Raw genomic sequence first — 17,499 nt, 5'->3', positions numbered from 1 at the left:
TTTAACATATTATATATATAAAATGATTATATAGTACATATCTGTATTTAAAGCTGCCGACCTTCCCCTATGGGTTCCTATCTCATTTTGAACATATCTCTACTACAGAACTTATATTGTATTATATATACAATGTTCTTCTTAGTACACAGAAAGGACTCTACAAACCTTTTGTTGGGGGGCTCATATCATTGTGTTTAATTTTAACTGATTGAGCACTCTGTTTTTCTTCTAGAAATAGATTATTTTGACTATACTCACTTTTAGTTAGTTTTAAAGTCTACTAAAGATAGTCTCCATTCTTTATTCTTCCTTTTAAAATTTTCTTGGCAAATCTTACCTACTTCTTTTTCTTTCTTTTCTTTTTTTTAATGTTTATTTATTTTTGAGAGACAAAGAAAGACAGAGCATGAGCAGGGGAGGGGCAGAGAGAGAGAGACACAGAATCTGAAGTAGGCTCCAGGCTCTGAGCTGTCAGCCCAGAGTCCAATGTAGGGCTCGATCTCACAGACTGCAAGATCATGACCTGAGCTGAAGGAGAACACCCAACCAACTGAGCCACCCAGGTGTCCCCATACTTATTTTTCTTTATGAACTTGAAAAGAAATTTAGATTCTGTTTATAGATAACTTAAAGATTAACATGCTTATTGATGTATTCACATTTTCCTTCAGTAACATTCACTATATGGACATGTTTTGTGTGCTCCCAAAATTATAGTTTCCTTTATAGCTTTTCTTTATATAGCTTTCTTGCTGCATTATTTTAAGATATTGTATGGATTTTTGTTACTGTTGTTTGGATTTCTTTTTCATTTTGACCTGGTAGTTACCATTATTTTTTTAAATGCTTATTTATTTATTTTGAGAGAGAGAGAGAAAGTACATGCATATGATCAGGAGAGGCAGAAAGAGAGAGAGAAACCAAAGTAGTCACCACAGTGTCCATGTAGAGCCCAACATGGGGCTCAATCCCATGAATCATGAGATTATAACCTGAGCCAAAAGCGAGAGTTGGATGCTCAACTCACTGAGCCACCCAGGCATCCCTATAGTTACTATTATTAAAACAAGCTCTTGATTGTCTTTTATTGTAGAAAAATATACACAATTAAAAAATTACAATTTTAATCATTTTCACAAGTACAGTTCAGTAACATTAAGTACATTCATATTGTGGTACATCCATCACCACCATCACCAAAATGTTTTCACCACCCCAAGCTCAAACAGTTACCTCTGTTTGTTGGAAAAGACTCTCCTTTGATAATAGTTTCCTATAAAATAGTTGCTTCCCTTCCCCTCTCTTTTCTAATAACCACTATTCTATTTTCCTTTCCATGAACTTGATTACTCTAGGTATCTCATATAGGTGGAATCATATAATATTTGTCCTTTTGTATCTGGCTTATTTCACTTAGCATCATGTCTTCAAGTTTCATCATACAGTAGATATCAGGATTTCATTCCTTTTTATTTTATTTTTAAAAATTTTTAAGTATATTTATTTTGAGAGAGACAGAGAGAATGAACAGAGGAGAAGCAGAGAGAGAGAGGGGGACTGAGGATCCAAAACAGGCTCTGCGCTGACAGCTGACAGCAGTAGAGCCTGATGCAGGCTTCGAAGTCATAAGCTGCAAGATCATGACCTGAGCTGAAGTCGGACACTCCACTGACTGAGCCACCCAGGTGCCCCTCATTCCTTTTTAAAGCTGACTAATATTCCATTCTATATATAGAGCCATATTTTATTTTATCCATTTATCTAATCAGTGGACATTTGGGTTGTTAACACTTTGGGGCTACTGTGGATAATGCTGTTTTGAACATTGGTGTACAATTGTACGATGTCCATTTGAACCCTTGCTTTCATTTTTTTTTCATGTACTTAGAAGTAGAATTGCTGGACCATATGGTAATTCTATCTTTATGTGTTTGAGGAACTGCTACTTTTTCACAGTAACTGTACCATTTTACATTCCTACCAGTGGCTCAAAAGGGTTTCAATTGAATATGAAGTAATAATTCATTATGATTTTGATTTGTAGTTTCCTTATAATTATCAATGTTGAATATCTTTTGAGTTTAGTGGCCAATTGTATACCTTTGGGGAAATATATATTCAAGTCTTTTCCCCATTTTGTAACTTAGTTGTTTTGTTGTTTGAATTGTAGGACTGCTATATATATTCGGGATATTAATCTCATGTCAGATATATGATTTTCAAATATTTTCAACCATTTTATGGGTTATTTTTCCTGTTGATAGCGTCCTTTAATGGAAACATTTTTAATTTTAAAAGTTTACCTATTTTGTTCTTTAGTTACCTGGTCCTTTTGTGTCATATCCAACAAACAAACAAACAAATGAAAACAAAACAGAACAAAAATCATTTCCAAATTCAGTGTTATGAAGTTTTCTCCTACATCGTCTTCTAAGAATTTTATAGTTTTAGCTCTGTTAGGTCTTTGATCCATTTTGAATTAATTTTTGTATATCCTATAAGCATCCAACTTCACTTTTATGCATATGGACATGTAGTTTTTCTAGCATCATTTGTTCAAAAGATTGTCATTTCTGCATTGAATGGTCTTGGCACCCTTGTCAAAATCATTTAACGTTCTATGCAACGGTGAAAGGCTATTGATTTTTATGTAGTTATTTTGTTTGTGACCAACTTATCAATTGATCTCATTAATTTTAAGTTGTTAGATGAGTAATAAGAGAGATGTATATATCCAGTCATATCTTTAAAATATTATATTATTTCCCAATATTTTACAGCTTATTACATTTTATTGCTTGTTTTAATATGAACTTATAAAGCAATGTTGAATAATGCTGCAATAATGAACATCTCTATCTTCTTGATTTTAATGGCAGAGGCTATATAATTTTACTATTTAGTATGATGTTACAGTGTGTTTTTGATAGTCTTTACCATATTTATAATGCTTTTATCAATTCTTATTATAAGTAAAGTTTTTAAAGGAATGACTGCTGAATTTTTTCAAGTACTTTTTAAAATCCTTAATAGAATTACATTCTAATTCTACCTTAATTAGGTGATATAATGAATTTTGCTAGTAGATATCTTTATGTTAAGATACACTATTTCTTATATTCATGGAATGATATATTATTCTTTTAATGTACCATTGAAATTTATTCAGAAGAAATCTTTAGTCAGTATTCATAACTGAAATTAGTCTAGTATTCTGTTTTTCTGCTATATATTTATTAGGTATCATTATTACAAATATGTTGAATTTGTAAATTGAGGGAGATTTGTGACCTTGCTTGTGGTCTAGTATGATTTGAAAAATGTAAGAAGTATCTTTTCTTTGAAAGTTAGATAAACTTATTTGTAAAATCATCTAGTATCTTTTGTACCATCTTTATCTTTCTAAATAGTAGGATTTTAATCACCTTTTCAGTGGGTTCTTGGGTCATCTATTGAGTGTGTCTACTTTTTCCTAGAAGTGATCAGTTTCGTTTGGGTTTAAATATGTTTATCTAAAGTTGTATAAAATATTATTTTATATTTTATATAACTATATTGTTATATCCTCTTTATAATTTCTACTATGATATTTTTCCTTTTTTAATTTTTCTTATTTCTGGTTTTGTGTGTATGTGTTGTTCTATAGCAGTATCGACAAGAGTATGATCAGTTTTACAAGTGCTCCAATCTGAAGTATATATGAATCATTGAATGTGCTCCTTTTCTTAGGTTAAATTTCTGGGTAACTTATAACTTAATCATCTTGGTCCTCCTTTGCCAATTTATTTAATAAGCACTTCTTGTGCCCTTTTGCATTTCAGGCACTATGATAGTTACCAGGGTTTTTTTTACTACTAAGTACTCTTCTAGTTGTGAAAGAAAGAAAATTTGAACTCACTTAGACTAAACAAGTTAGCTATTGAGAATTTTATTTGAGACAGACAAAGTTGCAGCTTTATAACACAGACCATTAAACCCAAGTATTCAAAAGGTGATGAGATTTTCCTTCTTTGCCCAGCTCATGATTCAACAGTTTGACTTTACTCTTTAGGTCAGGGTTTATTTTCTTCCAAGTTCTTTCTCATGGTAAGAACCATGCCCACAGCAGCTGTGTACCTCTTATAGCAAAATTCTATCATCAGGGAAAATGATGGCGTGTTCCTTTGTTCTAGGTAAAAAAAAAAAAAAAAAAAATCAGCGAAGTTCTCTGATCTAATTTGGGTTTATTTATCACATGATAGCTAATAAGCTGTATGTAAGGGGCAAAATCTGTTCAGGGCTTGACAATTTCCATTCAAATCACATGATTGATATGGGAGAAAATAGTCATTTCCATATGAAGGGGCTTAATGTTGCAAGACAAAGAGGGAAGATGTACTGGGTATATGGAATAGTTCTCCTATGGATGGGAAAACTTTAGGCAGTCTCTTCACATTGAGGTGATCACCATAAATAATTGAAAAATAAATTATTTCTAGAGTTCTGTATAGTGTGCATGGTAGTTATTTTGATGCTTACTGCAACTTTTTGAGATGAGTAGGTAGGAGAAGTATCATCATCTGCTGAATAATGGGGAAACTGAGGTACAGTGAAGATAAATGATTATTAGAGGAGAAGAGATCATAATATTTGAAGTTTCTTCCATTTGCTTAATTCTGGCATGAGTTCTATGATTAAGAGATATGTGTTTCCTAGAAGCAAGAGTCAATGACCTTAAAAATATTAGCTAACTTTCCCAGGAAAATCTTGTTTTATGAATTAGAACCTCAAATACACCAAAGTCATCTGTTTATATAGTCCTTGGTTCCTTGAAAATGTGAAGTCCATTTAAATCCAGCATTTAAATCAAAGCACTGTAAATAAGCAACCACTCTTCATCTGTATTTCTTTTTCAGAGTACTTCAGTACTTAGAAATCCCTTGATTGCTCTTATTAGAGAAGGTATTTCAAAGCTATGGAATAAAAAGAGGAAAAGGAGGCAGACAAATTCACTCTGAACCTCCCTTTTATTTTGTGTCCCATGATATGTCATCAGAAGAAATGAGTTTCTTTTTTTTAATATAATTTATTGTCAAGTTGGCTAACATACAGTGTAGTGTGCTCTTGGTTTGGGGGGGGGTAGATTACTGTGATTCATCACTTACATTCAACACCTACTGCTCATCCCAACAAGTGCACTTCTCAATGCCCATCACCCTTTTTTCCCTTCCCCCCACCACCCCATCAACCCTCAGCTTGTTCTCTGTATTTAAAAGTCCTTTATGGTTTGCCTCCCTTCCTCTTTGTAACTATTTTTTCCCCTACCCTTCCCCCATGGTCTTCTGTTAAGTTTCTCAAGTTCCACATATGAGTCTAACTATATGATATCTGTCTTTCTCTGACGGACTTATTTCACTTAGCATAATACCTTCCAGTTCTGTCCACATGGCAGGATTTCATTCTTTCTTATTGCCAAGTTGTATTCCATTGTATATATAAACCACATCCTCTTTATCCATTCATTAGTTGATGGACATTTAGGCTCTTTCCATAAATTGGCTATTGTTGTAAGTGCTGCTATAAACATGGGGGTACATGTGCCCCTATGCATCAGCACTCCTGTATCCCTTAGGTAAATTCCTAGTATTGCTAGCTCATAGGGTAGTTCTATTGTTAATTTTTTGAGGAACCTCCACACTGTTTTCCAGAGCAGCTGCACCAGTTTGCATTCCCACCAACAGAGCAAGAGGGATGAAGGAATGAGTTTCTTAAAAAATGCTACAGAAAAGTCTGATGAGTAATTATAAAATGATCATCTTTATTTTATTTTCATTCATTTATATTTTGCCTAAGGACAAATGTATACATGGTCTTTGCACAATGTAATATAAAAAGAATAAGGGCATTGCTATTCATAAATATGCTGCATTACTTTTCTATTGTATATTCTTGTTAGTTTAAATCTAAGATGTATTAATATATACATATATTTTACTAAAAACAGTTTGCACTATGATTTAGGAACTTAAGGGTATCATAAAACAATCTGACTAAAGATGGGTATGATTTCTTCTCGGAACATCCGAAAAATTGACCAAAGAAAAGTTTTTCAAATGTTTTTCTGGTTAGCTTTCTTTTAATTTGGAAGCACTGTTCCACTCCATCCAGATGTTATGAACCCTAATTGATGAGTATTTATAAAATATTTCTACATGGTGATGAAATGACAAAAGGCTGAGAAGGATTAACGGGCAGATACCTGAATGACAGTGTGAAGATATGAAAGTATAGGTGAGCCAAGTTTTATTGATTAATTCAACAGCATTTATTTCCTGAGCATTCACTGTTGATAGAGAGATAAATTAAACAGCCCTGTCCTCCAGGAGCTCATGGTACAGAAGGGTTCTGGATTCTCATTTTGTTTGACAATAAAACTTAATATTTATTCCCTTAAACCTGAATGCTGTGCTATTTCCTAGGACTTATTTTGTTTTTCTATATAAGAAACAAGCTTGGTTATGAAAGTTAAATTAAATTGGCTGGGAGATAATTTTTGAAATAAACCTTATATAGAACCCATCCCTTCAGAATTTAGATTTTTATGAGTGCCGTGTAATTAATGAAGAGCAGCCTATTGCCTGACCTTGCTTTATACTCTTTGCAGAGGACAAGCTCATATTAAACCAATGTCATTTAAATAAAATAAAATAATCACCCCTATACTGCCATTTCCATTGTGAGGGAATTGAGTTTCCATCTTGTTTGTGGTTTGGTTTGGTTTGGTTTTGCTTTGCTTTTTTGGCCACATGTTAGAAAGCCGTTGTTCTTCTCTTCATCATCATTCCCATCTCTATACTCAACACACAGGTGAAGGTAAAAGGAAGACATATTAGGGATACAGTGTGGCACAATGAAAAGAATGTAAATCATTGAGTTACATAGATCTGGATCAAATTCCTGATTCCATTAGATCTTAAACAAGTTACCTCCTTCTACAGCTTTCCTCACCTTTAAAGCTGGGATGGTAACTGTTTTGGGCTGAATTGTGCATCCCCAAAATTTGTATGTTGAAGTCATTACCCCCTGTATCTCTGAATGTCACTGTAATTGGAGATATGGTCTAAAGAGGTAATTGAGTTGAAGTCCTTAGGGTGGGCCCTAATCCAGTATGACTGCTGTCCTTTTAAGAAGAAGAAAATAGAACTCTGAGGGATAAAGAGGGAGAAAACAGCCATTGTAGAAGACTACAACTTCCCTCAATATCAGAATTCTAGGCTCCAGAATTGTAGGAAATAAATTTCTGTTGTTTAAGCCACTCAGTCTGTGTTACCTTGTTAGGGTAGCCCTAACAAACTAACTAATACAGCAAATATATAAAGTAGGGGTGCCTGAGTCACTAGGTCAGTTAGGCATCTGACTTCAGCTTTGGTCATGATCGTGCAGTTCATGAGTCTGGACTCCACATCGGGCTCTGTGCTAACAGCTTAAAGCCTTGAGCCTGCTTCGGAATCTGTGTCTCCCTCTTTCTCTACCCCTTGCCTGTTCACACTCTGTCTCTGTCTCTGTCTCTCTCTCTCTCAAAAATAAATAATCATTAAAAAATTAAAAAATAAAAATAAATATCTAGAGTAAAAGGTACAGGAATTTGAAATAGTGTATTATAATGTATTATAATGTATAATAAATGATTCATACATAGAGTTAGCCTAGTATTACTATTAGTACTAACATTACTATTATAATTAGTATTGTTAAGCACTACCAAAGGTTTGTGAAAGAAATAATTACCCCAAACAAACAAAAAGATCAATGAGCTTATGAAAATTATTTTAAGCAAGGGAAACTTAAACATATCTTTGGAAGCTTTATTTTTAGGTTATTCCTTTTTTGTTTGTTTGTTTGTTTATCTTGAGAGAGAGACAGAGAGACAGCAAGAGAGGAAGAAAGACCACCAGTGGGGAAGGGGCAGAGAGAGAGGGAGAGAAAGAATCCCAAACAGGGCCCATATGTCAGCGCAGAGCCCATTTTTAGGTCAATTTTAATGTGGAAAGCATTTGTATACTCTATCACCAATCCATTTTTTCTTAGTGGAAGAATTCTGAAATCTAATGAGTAAAAATAACTTTCTAAATGTGTTTTGATATAATGTGTTTCAAAAAATGTCATTATCTCTAAGACTCAGAAATGGTCATAATTTATTTGCCACTAATAATGAATGTGTCCAGAAACTATGTGTAATTTTATTTTACTCAGAATTTGAGAGAGCACAGGTGTATATAAGAAACCGTAGCAGTAGATCATCTCAATTGTTGGCATAAGTTTTAGAGATAGCAGAACTATTTGGTTCCTCTTAAGATTCCCTGGAAAATTCTTGATAATGTTCCCATAAAAAGCTCTATCCAGGCATTTTGCCAAAACAGGGTTTGTACACAACATGTAATCATCCATGAAGAAGGGTTCTTTTTGATAATACTTATGAACAGAATTAAATAGTAGTGGACTTTTTTATTTATTAAAAAATAGGTTAATAGGTTGAATTTCAATTGGTTTCATGTTTTTTCCCACCAGTTTCTATGGAAGCTTTGGCATTGGATACAATATATATAATTCACCATATGCACAAGTTTGAGTTCCATTACTACCAAGCATCTTTTATTATTTACTTATTTATTTATCTATTTATTTATTTATTATTTATTTATTTTTTACCAAGCACATTTTATACCACCCTGAACCAGGATTGGTTCTGCTGGGAAGTCTTTGAGATGCAGAGGTGTTTTGTTTTGTTTTGTTTTTGTTTTTCCAGGATACTGAACATGCTCTGAAATGTTGCTTCTGTGTTTCCTGGCATAATGTCCTTTGGTTTTAATCGTGTTTCCTTCAAGAAGTAGGAAGAAATTACCTCATACAGAGGGAGCCCTCACCTTGCCTGAGCATTGTTTAAGAAATGGGGCTTGGCTCTCCCTGATTATATATTTGACTCTTAGGCAGTTTCTCAGTTAGCTAAGCAGTAAATCTGACCATTTCTTTGCCAAAGATAAAGGATGTTCTTTAAAATAGATGAAATTTCTCTCTTAACATTCAGTCCCTTCACTTTTGCTTTATTTAAGGCTTCTTTATCATCAGTTTCAGCGTTTATTTCAAAAAATTCAGAGTCGACAAATAGATCATAATAAACCATCCATTCAATAAATACATTGCAGGACTGTTTGTAAAAATCTTTATCACTTACTTGGTACTCCCTATGGGCTCCCTCTGTAGTGCCGAGGTTTTGTTCATAGTTTTTCCACCTGCTATTCCTTCCTGTGGAGCTCTTAGTCCCCAGGGATTCCTTTAGGGAAACTTCATTCTATTGGCCAGCAGGACAGCTGGGTGAGGGAGGATGAGGGCAGAGTCAAGGAAAGGAAGATCTGGTTCTGCTCTCATCTCCACGACCTAACATCAGGTCAACTCATTTAATCTCTTTGAGTCTCCATTTTCTTTTTGTACAAACAGCAATGGAAATATCTGCCATTAACACGTCAGTGGGTATTGGGGGAAGAGGCATCAAATGAGATGTTTCCAAAGAAAATTTGAAACCCATTCAGTACTATCGATATATAATGTCCTGCTGTGATGAAGGTTCCCAAAACAGCCAGGGGGTGTTTGTAAGGGGAACCACAGAACAAACTGAGTGAAAGATATTGAGACACTATTTTTTCAGGCCATCAGTCATTATGAGATCTTTGGGCTTTATGTCTCCATTTGGTAGGAAAGATATTTGTCATTCCCAAGTCTTTCCATTTTGGTTTTATTAGCTATATGGTTAATTGATATGAATAAAATATAGCTTTAAGTTAGTAACAATAACTTCATGTACAGACATAATATATTTTATGTCATTGATGGTCCCTTTATTTCCCAAAAGTATTTACCAATTTACAGTAAAGAACACAAATGTGGGTAAGGTTGATGAAAGAGTAATAACAATAGAAATAAGGAATAGGGAGCCTGAAGTAATAGAGAAAGACAGATATATGCCTTGGTGTCATGAGATTGTATACTAAGTTTTCAGGCAATGTTCAAAGAGACTGGACTAGGAGTTTGACCTCATGTTTATTACCCTAGTTTACCTACCAGATGGTTTCCAGAGCAAGAATTATCCTTATTTTATTACTTACTTTGTTATTCTATATGCTATACTTGTCCATGAGTAAATTACCTAGTTCTTTTTATATTTAATTTTCTCAGGTTTCCCCTGAGAGATGCTTACAAACTTGTTCCATTTTAATGCCAACCAGAAATTATTTCAGGGAAAGCTAATTTTCTTGTTTTCTTTCTTTTTTTTAATACACAAAAAAACACACATAATATACAACCAACATTATATTTAGATGCATTTCTAAATCCTTACATCTGTACTTATTTGATGGAGAAAATAATACCTCAATTTCAAGTAGCCTATTATATTTCTAACTAAACTTTCTTACACACACATACACATATATATAAGCCTACACATATGTATGTATATATTATTTTTATATTGAATATAAATCCTAAGAGGTCCATGATTCAATTACTATTGGTAATCCCCCCAAAAGTAACGTGCTATTTGGATATGGGAATAGAAATGAAAACAGTGTCCTAATGGCAGGACCATGAGGTTAAGAAGTCAAAGCAACAATTGTAATAATTATCCAAATGGTCTAAATAAAGAAAAGTTAAGTTGCCATCAATAATTAAATTAAATTTATTAATAAGCAGTCATATGTGCCAAGATTTAAGGAATGTTTCTTGGAGAAATATATGACCTAGAAAGACTCTATCCTGTATTCTTCTTGAGAAATCATAGGTCATCCACTTGATCAGATTATTGAGTAAGTACATAAAGCTGCCCCCATGACTCGTTCATGATCTCAGTGGAGGCTGTTCTACCCTTTCTTCCCCCCACCAATCTCACACAGAGAATACACACGCAAACAGACATATTTCTACCTTCACATTCACATATCTGGCTCTTCCAAAATCACCATCAACCCCATCCCAGTAAATAGCTTGCCAATTAGGAAACAAGAAGCCAAACCTATTTTTTGGGTATCTTTGAGATGAAAGGAGTTGTGTGCTGAATAACATGTCAGACTTATTGACTGTTTAAAAATAGTGTGTATCCACTTAATCTTTGTTAATGGTGACAGTGTGAAGATTTCATTCCTGAAATACTCTATCGGTGGGACTCAGCAACTTCAGCTGCTTGCAAACTTGCAAATCCTGCAATGGGAAATGGCCAGAATGCCACCATAGCCATTTTTCTTCAGTTGAACTAATCACTCTTTGCTGGCAAGCAGGAAATTTGCATGGTTCCGATTGTGAATACATGGAGGATGATCTTAGCACCAGCATACTTAGCACAGTGAGAAACCAGCAGAGCTGCTAGGCTCAGGGGAGAGAGCATGTGATGTCGTATTGCCTGGCTTGGAAATGAAAATCTTTAATAGATTAAGGAGGGTTCTTATAGTTCTTAGCAGTTCCCACAATGTTGATTTGTAATCCACATTTTAAAATAACAAAATTAACTTTTTAAGTTGAAAATGTAAAGCAAAATAAGTCCATGTTCCCACTCGGACTCTAGGCATTTTATATTAAAATTGACAGAAAGAGAATATTTATCTTTAAAAATCATGCAAGATAGCAAAGACAACTAAAGGGGGGGATAACAAGTTTTTAATGTTACATATTGACATTCCAAATTCAGAAAAACAAAAGCAGTAAAAATAATTTTTAAGACAGATTTTGTACCTACCCTGATATTGTCATAGTGAGGTTTTGTTTTTTGTTTATTTAAAAATTAAAGCCATGGTGACCTACTAACCACTGTATTGAAGAGATCGTAGATTTATCACTTAAAATGCACTTTCTCTTGGGGCACCTGGGTGGCTCAGCTTGTTTGAGTGTCCAATTTCGGTTTACGTCATGATCTCATGGTTTATGGGCTCAAGTCCCATGTTAGGCTCTGTGCTGACAGCTCAGAGCCTGTAGCTTGCCTTGGATTCTGTCTCCCTCTCTCTCCGCTCCTCCCTCACTGGTGCTTGCGTTCTCTCTGTCTATCTATTTCAAAAGTAAATAAACATTAAAAAAAATTTAAAATGCGGGGCACCTGGGTGGCTTAGTTGGTTAAGCATCCGACTTCTGCTCAGGTCATCATCTCACAGTTCATGGGTTTGAGCCCCATGTCAGGCTCTGTGCTGACAACTAGCTTAGAGTCCAGAGCCTGTCTTCAGATTCTGTGTCTCTCTCTCTGACTCTTCCCTGCTCACGCTCTCTCTCTCTCTCTCTCTCTCTCTCTCAAAAATAAATAAAAACATTTAAAATTTTTTTAAAAATTTAAAATGCACTTTCTCTTTATATTCTTAAATGGAGAATTACTGAGCAGTCAGTGGATAACAAAGTATGAGCAAAACAGGTTTGTAAAGGTTACATGCCAGACTAGTTTTTGAAAATATGCCAGGTTTGGGGGATATGGCTTTGATTTCATTCCACTTTAGTCTTATAAGAAGATGTGAAAAGGATAGAGCACAGTCAACTTTGCCTCACTGAGATGATTTATTGGATAGTTTTATTAAGCTAGGACTGGTATTTGGTGAAGACAGGCTTTTGGAGGCAGGAGGGTAAACCTGGGGACCTAAAGAAGTACCACTTATTTAAGTCAGATGATTGAGTCTCTGTTTCTAAATATTGTTAACAAATGAAATATCCCGGAGAATTGTTGTACAGATCCGGCTAATAAACTTAAAAGGTTCTTTCCAAAGCTCTAGGTGTATGTATGTGTTGCTGTTATCAACTTTGGACTTGTTCTTTTTGTAGTGGTAAAATTATTTGCTGATAGAGTATGGGAATATGCATTTATCTCCGTAACAGAAGCCACTACATATTTAGGACAGAATAGGGTAAGAATTTATAAGTTGCCACAAAATGTCACAGGCTGATTTGCTTGCATTCTTGGTGATTCTATACATTGATCACTGAGTAACCTTCACTTTTCCAAATAAAGAATAGAGAGAGTGACGATGACATTTGTAATGAACTACAGAAAAGGGAATTATTTAAATTCTTCACAGATGGATAGATATCAAGGGTAAATTATATCCACATTTCTGATTTTAAGAAGTGTGTAAGGGTAACTGTGGATAGTAAAGAGCAAACAGTTTTGCATATACAATTAGTTGTAAACTTTCCATACTACAATCCCAAATTCTCCAGATTTACCGTGGAAGTCTTTTCAGACCAAATCCCCTTAGGATTGGAAATTCATAAAAGGAAGATAATGTCATACTACATTACATATACAAACTACTACATACTACATTACATATACAAACTGAGCATATTGGTCACTAGAATAGTGACCATTCAAAAATGACAAATTAGATTCTATATGCCTCAGAATATAATATGGCTTAGTACTTAAAATAAGGATGACATATGACATCTACTCTTAATTCTAGCCTCATAGCAAGTGACTTTATTATTTCCAAATAAGCTGTATAACTCATTTTTTTCTTCAGACAACATAATTCAACCCAATATTCCCTGTAAACTAAATGTGGACGAGTGCTTGAGATTTTTAGTAAAACCAAAGAAATCAGAATGCCTTTCTAATGCTGCTTTAAAATAGTTTCAGGGGCATCTGGGTGTCTCAGTCAGTTGAGCATCTGACTTCAGCTTTGGTCATTATCTTACGGTCCATGAATTTGACCCCCATGTCAGGCTGTGTGCTGACAGCTCTGAGCCTGGAGCCTGCTTCAAATTCTGTGTCTCCCTCGCTCTCTGTCCTTCCCCCTCTCATGCTCTGTCTCTCTTTCTGTCTCTTAAAAATGAAAAAATGAATAAACATTAAAATTTTTTGAACAGGGGCACCTCGGTGGCTCAGTCGGTTAAGTGTCCGGCCTTAGCTCAGGTCATGATCTCACAGTTTGTGGGTTCGAGCCCCGCATCAGGCTCTGTTCTGACAGCTAGCTCAGAGCCTGGAGCCTGCTTCAGATTCTGTGTCTCCCCCTCTCTCTGACCCTCCCCTGCTTGCACTGTTTCTCTCTATCTCTCAAAAAACAAATAAAAGACATTAAAAAAATAAAAAAAATTTTTTTTGAACAATTTCAAAGGTTGAACCATGTTCAGTGGGAACACACAGGAAAATCTGCTTCCAAATACTGTTTGAACTTTGAGATAAGTAACATATGGAAGTACTCACTATTGGTAACATACATACAGCCATAGAAACTACAATGAAGTAGTCTGTTCTGGCCACCAAATCTAAATGCTTTTCCCCAAATTTAGATTTAAAAACTTATTTTTTAAATTTCTTGTTTTAGAAATAGACTTTTAAAATTTATTTTTCTTCCTGTTTGTTTTCCATAGGTTTTTTGGTCTTGTGTTTTGTTCTCTTTGGGTTTGTTTGTCTGTCTGTTTATTTGTTTCTTTTGAGAGAAAGAATGTGCATGAGCAGGGGTGGGGCAGAGGGAGAGAAACAGAATCTGAAGCAGGCACCCACTCAGCCCAGAACCTGATACTGGATTCCAGGCCCTGGGATCATGACTTAAGCCGAAATCGAGAGTCAGACACTCAACCAACTGAGCCACCCAAGCACCCCTCTTTGTATTTTTAAATTAATATAATCTTTCTAATCCCTGCCTTTGTAAATGGTGATAGTGAAGACACAGTAAATACTAAACACACTGATAAACCCAGCATTCATAAGTGACAGCACCACTTATGTTCCAAATTCATCATCCTGGGATTTTTTTTTTCCAATGTCTTCTAAATTTCCTCTTTGAAAATTAGTTTGGAAAAGAGACAGAAGCTGTTATATAATACCAGATAAACACCACCACTAGGGGAAAAATTAAGTTAATTTTTAAAATACCTCTGGAATTAATTTCTATCACATTTTTTTATAACCACATAATAACGAAAGAGCCAAGTGCTTTTAGTCACAGAACTTGGCTTCCTCAGGCTACCACTCTTTTCTGTGAGGGCGATAGAAGATCCAGGTGTGAAAGGGGTGGCGGATTTGTAGCTACCTTCAGTCTTGTGAGGCTTTCCTGGGACCCCCCATGGCTCCATGGATCGACATGTTCTGATAGCTAAGAGATGGGCGAAATAGTTTCCTCTCCCATGCTTGTCTTAGCTGAGATGGACAGTTAATTCTGCTGTGGAGGAAAATAGGAAGATTGCTCATCACAACATTCCAAAGCTCTCAGACCAGCGTGTTGTTTGCCCTCCGTCTTCATACAGCAGGAACTGAAGGTGTTAGGGATGTCTCTCGCTAACATCTGCTTTGTTATTCATACATTTCCCCTGCATCTTTAATTTAGGGTGACAGCCGCCTTCTCAGACTCTGGATTCCATCCCTCTCAGTCGCCAAGTGCAGGCATGCGGGGGCCCGTTTCCTCTTCGCGTTATGAGTCTCAACAGTGTGCCTACAGGCAATGCACAATGCAGTGCACTTATGGCTGCTGCCTCTCCCCTTGCTTTTGCAGCTGGCGCTACGTACATCTTTGGGAAGAGCGGAGGCCTCATCCTCTACACGTGGCCAGCCAATGACAGGCCCAGCACCCGCTCCGACCGCCTTGCCGTGGGCTTCAGCACCACCGTGAAGGACGGCATCTTGGTGCGCATCGATAGTGCTCCTGGCCTGGGTGACTTCCTCCAGCTTCATATAGTGAGTACCGGGCCTTGGCCTGGATTTCCTCATCTTCCTGGCGGTGTGAGTTGGTGCACCAGATGAATGCAGCAGAACATTCTAGATAGACTTGGCAGAGAGGCACAATTATAAAAATTGCCTACATGTGTTGGAGCCATATCCAAGGGTTAGTCCATGTGTCAAGCGTCATTCTTCTCTTTAGATGTGAACCTTGATGCCTGTCGGGTTCTTCGGGGATAAAAAATGAAAATCTCTTTCAGTCCAGACTTCCTTGCCAGCTCTGTGGTTTGGTCTGCCATGAAACATTTAGCAGACTGCTTGGTGTACATAAGAGATCTATCTCATTGTTTACCTTAACCTGGTGCAAGGAGCAAAGCCCATGCGAATGCTTGCTCGGGTGTCAGCAAAGTTCTCCTGTAAAAGGCTAGAGAGCAAGTATTTGGACTTTGCAGGTGATACGGTCTCTCTCAGGGCTCCTCAGCTGTGCCACTGTAATGTGAAAACAGCCACAGATTACATGTTTTTGGGGGAAAAAATGCACGTGACTGTATTCTAATAAACATTTATTTTGTAAAAGCAGGCTACAGGCTATATTTTGGTGACTGCTGCCCTAGACTGAAAACTTCCTTGGAGAGACACAGAGAGCATGTTATAAAATCTGAGGGCAGAGTGGAGGATGTGGCAAAAGGAAACAGCACAGTAACCAAGAATCGTTATATTCATGCGTATTGTGTCCAACATTTTGCTTGTATAGAGAGGCCCAACAGGACTGCAGCCTTAGTCACTGCACATCGTTAAGAACACAGTGCAATTCTAAGAAATTAAAATGATTTGGAGGAAAAAATTACTTCGTTATGAGGATAGAAAATATTTTTATAGCAACAATTAACCCATTTTATCACCTGTGCAGTCTGCAGTTAAGAAAGTAGGCTAAAGAAGGATATGATTCTCATCCATAAGTACCCAAAGTGCAGCTACCAGGAGCAAAGAGAGGAATTGTTCTCATTAGTTAGCAATGACAAGTCCAGAAAGAATGGATTTAATTTGGAGCAATAAGAATTCAGTTTAAATAGCAAGGGGAAAAAGCAGTTGAGAGGAAAGATCAACTGGGGATTACCACCAACCTCCAAAAGGGAGGAAAAGGAACATTTACTGGGAATCTTTGAATCTGAGTTTTGCTAATGTGCTGGTCTACTGAGAGAGGCACGGAGTGGGATTTTATTGCCAGTCTCCGGAGTAGAGGTGGCTGGCTGGAGCCACCAGCAGCCATTCAGCCCTGCAAGCACTGCCCATCTCCAGCACCTGCTCTTCCACCATGCCTTGAAAACAGGAGAGGCTTGAAGTGTAAAGCTTGAGTTGGAAACTTGTCTGGCCTCAATGTAAGCCAGGGCCAGACAAGACTCTGCAAAGGAATACAGGGCAGGACTGGTGAGGACTGATCGCCTTCAAAATGCAGAAGAGGGGTCTTAACAGAGTTGTGAGCCTTCATGCTTCCTCAGATGCCTTAAGAACCATATGGTACTGTGAGCCTGAGCTTAGGCATATTAAAACGCCATGCCAAGGAGCACAGACAAGAGCTGCCATAGTTTGTACGGTTTATCTCTATTTGGCCTCTAAAACCCACCATAATTTACAAAATTCTGTGAGATTTATGCTGCATAGAACTTAATGACTATTTCATGGCAGCCGTAACGAGGCTATTATTACTAGCTCACTTGCATTTTCATGGTGATTTATCTTCTTTTTTTTGTTCAGTGTGACTTACTAAGAAAAAATATGATTTGGCACAGCCACGAGCATCTCTTTTGAGTCAGATAATGTGCTATCAGTTTATCCAT

General features: G+C 36.3%; 1 protein-coding gene across 10 annotated transcripts in view; it reads left to right on the top strand.

Moving 5' to 3' along the window:
- The window catches only part of NRXN3 (neurexin 3), a 1,559,665-nt gene that overhangs the window by 1,188,081 nt on the left and 354,085 nt on the right, over nt 1–17,499 (top strand). For all 10 annotated transcript variants that reach the window (XM_029950481.1, XM_029950474.1, XM_029950480.1 and 7 more), the window contains one exon: nt 15,498–15,679. In XM_029950481.1, the coding sequence (XP_029806341.1) occupies nt 15,498–15,679 (182 nt within the window). The remainder of the gene's footprint in view (nt 1–15,497; nt 15,680–17,499) is intronic.

This window comes from Suricata suricatta, chromosome 9 (genome assembly GCF_006229205.1).
Source record: "Suricata suricatta isolate VVHF042 chromosome 9, meerkat_22Aug2017_6uvM2_HiC, whole genome shotgun sequence".
NCBI classification, from domain to species: Eukaryota; Metazoa; Chordata; class Mammalia; order Carnivora; family Herpestidae; genus Suricata; species Suricata suricatta.
Note: the sequence above shows the minus strand (reverse complement) of the source record. Positions and strands in the feature narration are given on the sequence as shown.